We start from the raw sequence: 10,369 nt of genomic DNA, 5'->3' as shown, positions 1-10,369 counted from the left end.
CAGTATGTTTATTTTAACAGACAGCATGAACTTACATTCTGCCTTTTCCTCCCTCACACTTAGTGACACAGAGAAAATGGAAACCAAAAGTAAATGTAACATTAAAATAAACTGAATAAAATAAACTGAAAAAATAAACAATATTGAGCTTTATATTTTTTGTGGTCAGTTTTCCTGTCTTTTGCAGTCAATTTTCCTACTGATATCATAGCAACATTTAGGATTACAAAGATAAGTTATCATTACATTTATAGTGTTTTTCATCAACTCTTGCAGTGCTTTGCAGAGAGAAAGATAGCTGACAACTGAGACCCAATACCCAGCTGCAAACTCAATTTGGAAAATGCCATTTTCTAGAATGGATATCTAAACGATCGTTATGACTGTAATACATTTATAAAGGGCCATCCTCGCTGTTGTTCCAGTAATATGGATAAGCTCAACAATGTGATAAATCCAATCGCAAGATCAATCTTCTCAAAAGAATACATACATTTTTTTTTGGGGGGGGGGGGGTGGGGGGTGGTAAACCTGACAGCTTCAGTACACAGCAGGCGTCTTTTGGATTTCACCTCTTCTTTTACCAGCCGACAGCTGTGGGATGCTCTACTGCATTCAGGGTCAGTTGCCTTAGTAACAGGCGCAAGACAGTCTCCGGTACGCATTACTGAAGCAGGGAGACAGCGAGAGGTGCCACAGAGAACAGCACCACATTAAAAATGCAAGTGAATATTACTCTAATTCACGACTTCAGAGGGTCATTTCCAGTTTATGGGTTTATGGTGGAGGAGGAGAGGAAGTGAAGTTAAAAAAAAAAATGTGGCGCACAGCGGTTTGACATAATTGAAAACTATGGCTGATTAACTTGGGTGCCGGTCTGAACTTTGCAGCGCGGTCTATTTGCTACTCTCGGATGCGCTCTGCTTTTAATTGCTTGTTCTGGGCTTTAGTTCGGGCCCATTTCATAACTAATTTACTTGACTGTACACTATGTAAAAATCTCTGATGACTCTTCGCCTGAGCCACTTGAGCTGCAGAAAGCAACACATTTCTTGTGAACAGTGCGCCTGACTATTTTGTTTTCAATCCTGAAGGCTGCACCTTCTCGGTTTTTTTTTTTTTTTTTTGCCCCAGAGGCATGGAGGGAACGAGAGGCCGGGAGTCTCTCGGAATGCGTGCCGAGAGCCAGAGGGGCCGAACGGCGCAGCGGCCAGCAACTTACAACCCGTTCGTTGGTGGAGCCGAGCAGGGTGCATGACAGACGCTGGACACAGGTGCACGACGCTGTAATCTTGACGTCGGACACTGACAGTCGGACAAACAAAAGCGCAGAGCGCGGCGCCTCAGCAGTGCCTTGTCTTTTCACGCCTTGACAGCGCAGCAGCTATCAGCGGTTTTTGTGTAAGGGGAGCAGGCATTTGCAGGTCGAGCGGGTCGGGACTGGGTTTGTACGGATTAGTGCGGGTCCAGAGAGTCAGGGGAGGCGAAGAAGCCTAAACAACAGTCACGGCTCTCTGAAGTCCTGCGCTGTGCCGCGCAGTTGCATGCTGGAGTCCTGAACCATGAGAGGCAAGGCACTGGTTGCTTTTTCTTTTCTTTTTTTTTTAATCTACTCGGTTGGCCCTCTCGTGGTTCTGTGAGCTGCCCCCGGCTGACTCTCTGTGGCAGGGCTCAGCCCGTCCCATGGCTGCTGTAGTCGAACACTCCCTTCTTGAAGAACGGGGAGAACTCACATATCGCGTGCTTGGAGAGCTGAAGCCCAGTCTTTTCTGCATGCAGAGGGGAGGACGAGGAGTTCAGCATCACCCGAAAAAAGTTCCTGAGGTACCTCTGGAAAAAGACAATTGACAAAGGTTACAGTTTGGACTACAGGGCAAAGCTCACAGTACATACATGCCAAGAAGGCAACTACGTTCCCTGACATGACAGATTCCATAAAATAATCCAATCTCCCTCAATCCTGACGGTGAGCGGGTACCTGTGGATGTTGAAAAATGAGAGGAGGCAATTTGCGCTTCATGGGTTCGCATACTAATGCCAAGATGTTCGCTAGACTCAAAAAGCACCATTTAGCCCTAAGGTCACAGAGGCATGCAAGCTTAAGCGCATGCTGTGAAATATGCTTATTCATAAGGAGAGGCCAATTCAGGTCCCTGGATAATAGTTCTCTCACATTTGGAATGCATGCCGCATAAATATTTAAAAATCACATTTTGGGGACCCCTATGAGCTTATCATACTGGAAACAAATCGTAAGAGTCCCATTTGCGGTAAGTGAGTCATGACAAACAGGATTTTTAGAAACCATGCCATCAAACGTCACTTCAAGTTTTTCAGATCAGAGCTGGCTGGGATCACAAACGTATACAGCTCAGAAGAACCTCTTCAATGTTAAACTGAGGGAATTCAGCTCTCGAGAGCTTCAGCTTTGCTGCTGAATTGACCTCATCGCTACTCTTCTCTGCTATGCTCTCACTGGAGGCCCTGCTAGACATGCTCACGACTGCGCGGCCTTTTACTCATCTGCAAGGAGTAGCGTGCTGGCTCTGTTTCGCTGCTGGCAAATCGAGATCGTTATTATGATTAAAGTAATCATTGTTTCATTTAATTTCCTCCCTCTTAAGATCTGTAAGCCTTGAAATGTGGTTGATGCTTTATCAAAAATGACCCCTGCTCCCTTAGCAAAGGCAGTAAACGAAGCTAATTTCTCATGGGTCTGAATACAGCAATGTTGCTAAGTAGTAATTTATTAGTACGACTGCAAATGTGTGAAAGCTGAACAACAGAACTGCATTGTAAACACAAGTATCCTTCACTCTGCACATATTAAGCGGACATTACCGTACATCTGAAGAAACACTCAAGAGATATATAGTTAATTGACAGCAGAGTGCAATGCGTTCTCTGGACTCCTTCTGTTACGATCATTGAAGAATAATACATTTCGTATGAAGTCAAAAACTCCAACAACACTTAAAGTAGCATGCCTCAGTTGTGGCATCTGCACTGCTTGTAATGAGGAGCCAATGTGGGGACTGTACAATTCACATGTAACTGAACCTTGCTTTATGCTTGTGGCCTTCCCCAGAATTTTTATCCAATATCATAAGCTAAAACTAATGTAATAGATAAAATAACGACAGTGGGATGAACCTGTGATATTTCAGAGAATTTTTAAGCTTCTAAAAGTGGCAGAGGGTGAAAAAAAGTTAAGTTGGGGGGGGGGGGGGGCAGCAAAGTAATCCTACACTTCACATCTAATTACGTTATTGCCACTGGTTTCTAATACTAAAGTCTGGATCCTAATAAATTGCAGTTCAGAGGCAAATAGATTGTTTACGGGGTTGGCAAATTGCATGGAAATGTAGACCATTTATTAAACATTCTCTGGTAAATGCAATACTGCAAATTCTGATTTAATTTCCTTAGGTCCATTCCCATTCATTATGCTCAAAACACTGCACACTAAGTAAAGGGTGAAACAACTGCCACCATGATAGCTTTACAGCTACTCGGACGCAACCAAGTTACACTGAAACAGAAAACAATGAATCCTGTAAGGATACAGAAAATGGAGGGAAAACATGTCGGCACTAAAATTTCCAGGCGCTTAATTACGTGAGATATGACGCAATTAATTTATTTCTATGATTAATTTAGCGTCGTTCTCAAATATGAGAACCTGCAGAGGTGTTAATGATCCAAGGGAGCTGACAACTATGACTGCAATTAAGCCAAAAGCCCTTTTTTCCCCAAATCCTTCCCGACACAGGAAGCAATGGTTTTTCTGCAAACACAGACAGAATGGGTTAAAAAATAAATAATTAAATCAATATAGTGCCCTAAATAATCAAGGAAATGGACAACCCGTGTGCCATTCACAGCTAATTGCTTGATTTATCTCCCCTGTTTCTTTTGCTGTTTGTTTTGGTTTTTTTTAATCGCTTTTTTTTTTAGAGGCTTAAATTGGAATGGGGAGTCACAGGAAGCGGCTGCCATCGGCAGATTGAAAATCACTCACAGACATCTCTGCCTCTTTTCTTCCAATTAAGCTCCACATCACCGTTGACGGTTACAGAAACAGACTAGGACAGACGTAAAATGAAACAAAAATTATGGCTATACAACTATAACCTTGAAGCCTATTCCATTTAGAATTATAGGAACACAACCCCGTGCAGATGTATATCAATAAGTTATTGCATATTTGCATGTTCAAAGCCAGTCTTCATTCACTAAAGTTTTATTTTTTATTTTTTTTTTTTAAAAAGGGAAATGCCTACCTTGTATCAGAATTCCTAGTTTCACAAATAAGCTCTCATGTTGGATTTTCAACAACACCTATCACACCAACTGTCTCATACCACTCCTGGTGCACCCATGTGATGGTCTTTCCATCTTCCTCTATCTGAGTTACTACCTTTCAGTTCGGTTCAGTGTATCTATAGCTATCCCATGTGGTTAGCCAATTCTATATGGTTCCACAACAGGTGAAAGTTCCATCAACCCCCCCCCCCCCCCTCCCCCACACACACCCACCAAAAGCTGGATTTCACCATCTGTCACTCCATGGGCTGATGGTTACAAATCGAACACCCTGCCTTTTCACTAATCCGTTTCCCTGGCCACTTAAATAATCCTCAGAAAGAGAGAGCGGGAAAACTCATCCATTATTTCCTCCGCCAGCCACCCCGCTATAAGCCATGTCGGAAGCCATCTTTGGACAATGGCCAAAGCCTCCGGTTTCCCCCCAAGGAGTGGGGAGCGACAGCAGCAGACTGTTGTGCACCATAACGGGGTGTGACACCCGGCCATTGCTGCGGCTGACACTCGTCACCCTGCTTTGAGTCGCTTGTTAGGATCCAGCTTATTTCGGCAAAATCACTCAAGGGGGAAGGCTGATCCCCAGCAAAAGGATGATATGGGGGGGGGGGGGGTGAGTGGGGGTGGAACCAGACACCCATGTCCGCAGTCTGTAAACCCGGGTAAAAATCAACTCACCAGTTTATGCAGGCTAGTCTAGTCATAGGCAGCTATGGATTCAACAGCAGTTATGGTGTTCTATGTCTAAAACAAGTAATTTCAAGTTCAGTGGGGGGACATGCTAGTCCTGGCTGTGTACTCACTGTCATTTGATTTGATGTCATCAGCCTGCTTTCAGAGGATTTGTGACTTGATGTTCTCTTAGATTTATTTTCAGTGGAGTGGAGAAGTTTTTTTTTTTTTTTTCTTTCTTTTATGTAATGTTCTTATCAGCTCTTCCTATTTGATTGAGTCATTCAATTTCAAAATACAAGTATGAATTAATTAAAGGATGACTTTTATATTCCAGAATACATTTCCTTGAGCCAGAAGCGGTATGACATTTTAATTAACATCGAGTCCGTCATCTGATATTTCCTTTACGCTTATATACTCATTAATCGCTCGCTGGGCTATTATTTCATTTCATCTTTTATCTGCGCAGTGCTATCTTCACACATGATGGCCCTGGGTGCAGGAGAAGCTGAGTGTCTCACCTTCACTCAAAGCCCTTATCCATTGCACTTTCGATATGGGGGACATGCATTCAGGCCCATGCAGGTGAATCTTAAAGGAAAAAGCTTTTAAAAGCATTCCTTAAAAACAGTGAGGGTACTGTATACTTGTACAATAACCTTTATGAGGTACCCTGACCTCGAGAGGTGGACTAGACTGCAATATCCATTACCACTAGACCAGTAGCCTATGCTTTTGATCTTATTTTTCTCGGCTAGGTAAGACTCGAGAGGACAGAATCCACCCCAGCCCCTCTCACCTTTCCAGTACTTATCTGAAAGAGCCTAGCATGTGGTTGGTTGCATGTTGTCTCTCTAACCTCCAGTGGACATCAATCCACAAACACACAGCCCCTAGACAGAGTGAAAATGTGTACCCAGCAAGGCCGCAGCAACATCTATGGTGACCACTAAAGCAGGCAAACACACACCGACACACACACAGGCTAACCGCTCTTCCAGTCAAAATTGCTTTTTTCTCCCACTACCCTGCTGTCAATGACAAACACAGTACCTTGGAGCTGAAAATTAATACAGGGATACTCACTAGGCAACCCTCCGTGAGACATGAGGTCAATAACACATTGGTTATTACCTGCAGCTGCTTAGGTGGAGAAAATAATGATAAAAAACAACAGTGCAAACAGGGCAGACGGAGGGGTGGAGAATGCAAGCAGCGTGGGGTACTCGTTTTGTGGAGTTGTCTTCATAAAAAAAAAAAAAAGACACCCATCGTACCCACGCCTTGGTCACAGGGGTCAATGTGACTGCGAGATCGCCGAGTGTGAAGGGAGAGCCCAGCTGCTGGTAGCATTGGTTAGAGACTCCGGCCATGCTTGGCTGGTCCCGTATGCGCCACACGCACCCCTCCGGCCCGCGGTAATCCTCCAGCATGAAGTGCTGGGTCTCCGGCCGCGGCGACACGGTCCGGCGGCGGCCGTCGCCGGGAAGAGCCAGCCGGAACGCCGGGCACCACCTGCCACTCGCCGACAGAGTCAGGACCCTCAGCCACTGTGCGTTCGCAGCAGCGAGGATGGGGTGAGGACGAGGAGGGGGGGGGGGGGGGGGGGTCTCAAACAGATTACTCGCATACACAGATGCATTTAATGAAAGTGGCATTTCAATCAAACCAGCCTGCAGTGTTTGAATGAATAAATAAATAAATTGATACATAAAACATGAACCGAAAAGAGGAGGGGAAAAAAAAAAAAAAAAAGATACTAATGAGATGAAGCAGAGATTATTTTCTTTTCAGATATTCTGGATGTTTGCCATTTGACATTTCCAACAATTAAAACTGTTGGAGGCAATTAAAAGCGAGCTAAATTGGACCGGGGAGCGTACAGGCGCGGCTGCCTCCGCCTCCTCCGTCTCGGTCAGCGGAGCTGGGGAGCGGGTGCGTGTCGTGTTAGGCTGGAATTGATTGCCTTCACACTCGGCGCTGTATTAATTAATGATCCAGAGACTCTGAGGCTGTCAAGGGAAGCGCTCCCAGCCCAGTTACTTCCTGTTGCCTTGCCAAGCGCTGAGCCCGGACAGCCGTCACCGTTCATCGGTGGAATTATTAACCCCTGCGTGCAACCACCGAGACCCTTAAGGCTGAACATCCCTGGGATGCTGGGTTGGGAGGTGTATGCAGGTGTCTGTCTGTGAGCCCCCTTCCTTACGGAGCAAATGCGTGCCTTTCACACATTTGCTCGTTATAAACTATTTATGATCAAGTAACGGGAAAAGGGATTTTTCCATGTTGCATGACAACCTACGTCATTACAGTCTTAAACCAAAACCACAAGACCACCAGCTGGTATTAGCTAAATTAAATATTAGTCAGGCTTAAACTGTGCTATTGAAGTCGACGCTTACTATATTTCAAAAAGCAGAGGGGTTCTGGGTGATGAAAGCAACTGGTTATGCCAAAGAAAGAACAGAGGCAGATCATTCACATACTTCTAGTGATGTTACTATGGCACTGAGCAAGAATATTTATGCATTGTCTTGCCACTATAACGGTCGATGAAGCAGCAACAGTTTTGTGAGCGAGAATGTTATTTATCAAAATCTGGAAGTGAGAGCTGAGACAGAAGCTTCTGGTTTCATACAGCTGAAGAGGCAGGTGCCACTGTGGCAGAATAAAGGCCCTTTGAGGGGAGGGAGAGAGAGATGATTATCTTGGTGTGTGGATCTGCAGCTCAATACTGCCACCCTCTGTCACAGCCTCAGAACAATGCTCAGGTGACACACACAAGGTGGTGACCCCCTCCCTGAAGCAACTGGCTTGTCTCCTTTGAGGGTGGACTGGAGACAAGCCATTACATCCAAACTTTATTGGGGAGCGGCACGTACCTCCAAGTGAGTCCGTCTTTCAGCCACCATCCTCTCATCTCTATTTCCAAACAGTTTTTTTGGAGGGAAGTCCAAGGTGGCGAGCTAGAACAAGAGATCAAGAGATAACATCAGTGCCATTTGTCAAAAAATGTAAAGGGAGATGCAACCTTGACTCCGAGAAAAGGCATTGGTGGTGCTGGTGGTTGGTAGGGGAGGGGGAGCTGGGGGAGAGAGAGGGGGGGTGGCAGCAGGCGTTCGGCGCGGTGTTGGTTCCTCGGGCTGAATCACTCCATCACAGCAGAGAGAGGGGTGAGCGCTGCGGTCAGGTCCCTTCACGCTCTGCCACCCCCGCTGACAGGACTTTGAAAGGAGCGGGAGATCAAAAAAAAAAAAAAAGGAACAGGAATTCAAGCGGAGCATTATCTTTAACTGTGAGGAAACGACTTTGCTTTAGGCTGAGAGAGGCCTTATCGGGATGCTGTCTTGACGCTCAATTTTCATGAACAATTTAGTCGGGTTCACTCCTTTTCTTAATGAATTCATTAAGCCAGAAGACACATGGCGTCATAATCACAGGCAGATGTGCATTTGAGAAAGAGTAGGAGGAATGAAATGCACGTATAAATGATGGGAGCTTGTACTTTGCAGGTTGAGTGACTGAAGCTGGAACTCGAGTGGGGAAAAAGGTAGCACTTGAAATATCACTGAGATGAAAACTATTTAGAATGGTAGTGTGTTTCAAGCAGCAGATAAGAAAATAAACAATCACCATGAATCAGCATGTCAGACAGTGGACAAAAATGCAAAGCTCTGTATTAATCTCTGCAATAATGATCCTTTCAAGCACCACCATCCCCTTATGTATATCTAGGATCTACAAAAATGACCATGGTGAAAAAGCATCAGCAAACACACCCACTGGAATCTTTTTTTAGACAAATCCAGATGACTGGAAGGTGACATTTTGCGACCTGCATATAGTACTCCATAATACCACAACATAAAGACAACTGGAGTAGCCCCGTGGCTAACAGAGAGGACTGAGCACATCACCACAGAACCCACTGAAGTCCACTAGGTATGACAAGCAGTGATTCCATGAATATCCAATCTTTCCTTTCCCGCTACATATTTATATGGAGGACACAGACTATATACTGATCTGAAAGAATGAAAATGAACACAAAAAAAGAAATATCACAATGACATACACTGTAATAGTCATTTGAAGGGAGGAAAAAAAAAAAAAAAAAAAAAACCTAAGGAAACACATAAAATGGCATATTAGTAATGTTACATTCCCCAACGGTATATTTATTTCATATGTACTGGAGGGGAGAAGAATGAATAAGTTCTGACCAGGCTGCACCACAAAAATTGTCAGTTTTAACTCTAGAAAGACATGGAAAGCAGGGTCCTCTCCATAAAGGCAGTGCTGTATGATCTGTTCAACAAGAAATATCTTCTTAAAGAGATGGAGAAGCTTGATGAAGAACAGCCAAAATGACTGGGTGACACTGTAGTTCTTGAGCTAACCTGAATGACCCCTTCTACACAAAAACATTGGAGCGGTACTGACAAACTTGCTTTACTTTAGAGATCTCTGCTGTTGACAGATATAAAGCATCTTCACGGATTTGTGTCCCAGGAGAAAATCGTCAGATGTGACACATCTATTACATAATGTCTTTCAATGTTTGTTTAAACTGACACAAAAAAGACGCTCTTCCAGGAGCACATCAATCATAGGAAAAATAAAGATGGAATCTGATTTCAGTTTTACTTTGCCAAGATTTGACAAGTATGGTATTATTTTGTTTTCAGTATTGAAACTGTCGATGGAATTTCCCTGATAAGGCCTCCTGCCCCATCTGCAGTGAGAAATGCTTTGTCAAAGATGCAACCTTAGATAGGATTGTTCTGCAAATAATGAGACTCTCTACAAGATAATGTGTCATTTCAGTTGAATTGTTAGCAATGATGCAATGGACACAAAATTAAGTTTAGCAATAAACGCATGTTAGCTTGTCATGAGTGTCATGAGCCATCCTCTGAAATGCTTCCTTGTATTCATTATCATTATAAATCCTCATAATATAGTTACTGTACACCTAAAAAGTAGTACCATAACTCCTGTAATGTGCAGAAAAAGATGCTATGCTACACTGTGCCCCTGCTACATTGCACCACCTCAGAACCTTTGGCCCTACACAAGGTGGTTCACACTGAAATGGAACTATGATGAAAACATGGTATACTTATAATCTGCAATCTGTACCCCCCCCCCGCCCCCCCACATCCCATTACAAGCACTACAAAGGACAGATAAAATTTTTCAAGTATTCTGTATATGCATTTAAAGCTCTCAATTACCAGTAAATTATGGTTGAGAGCCCCGCACTCTGCACGACTGTTCATAGTTTTCAGGTGGCCGGCACTTTCATCAAAACACGCTACACAGCACTGAAAGGCCCTCTACCCAGACTAAGAGCATATGCAAGTATTCG

General features: G+C 44.1%; 1 protein-coding gene across 3 annotated transcripts in view; it reads right to left on the bottom strand.

The window, feature by feature from the left end:
* Window positions 1-510: 510 nt before the first annotated feature.
* kif16ba (kinesin family member 16Ba) overlaps window positions 511-10,369 on the bottom strand; it is an 82,804-nt gene continuing 72,945 nt past the window's right edge. For all 3 annotated transcript variants that reach the window (XM_036534326.1, XM_036534317.1, XM_036534309.1), the window contains 2 exons: window positions 7,881-7,964; window positions 511-1,830 (listed from right to left, as the gene is read on the bottom strand). In XM_036534326.1, coding sequence (XP_036390219.1) covers window positions 1,672-1,830; window positions 7,881-7,964 — 243 coding nt within the window. In that variant the 3' untranslated portion in view covers window positions 511-1,671. The remainder of the gene's footprint in view (window positions 1,831-7,880; window positions 7,965-10,369) is intronic.

This window comes from Megalops cyprinoides, chromosome 1, assembly GCF_013368585.1.
Source record: "Megalops cyprinoides isolate fMegCyp1 chromosome 1, fMegCyp1.pri, whole genome shotgun sequence".
In the NCBI taxonomy this organism is placed as follows: Eukaryota; Metazoa; Chordata; class Actinopteri; order Elopiformes; family Megalopidae; genus Megalops; species Megalops cyprinoides.
This window is presented reverse-complemented; position numbering and strand designations above follow the sequence as displayed.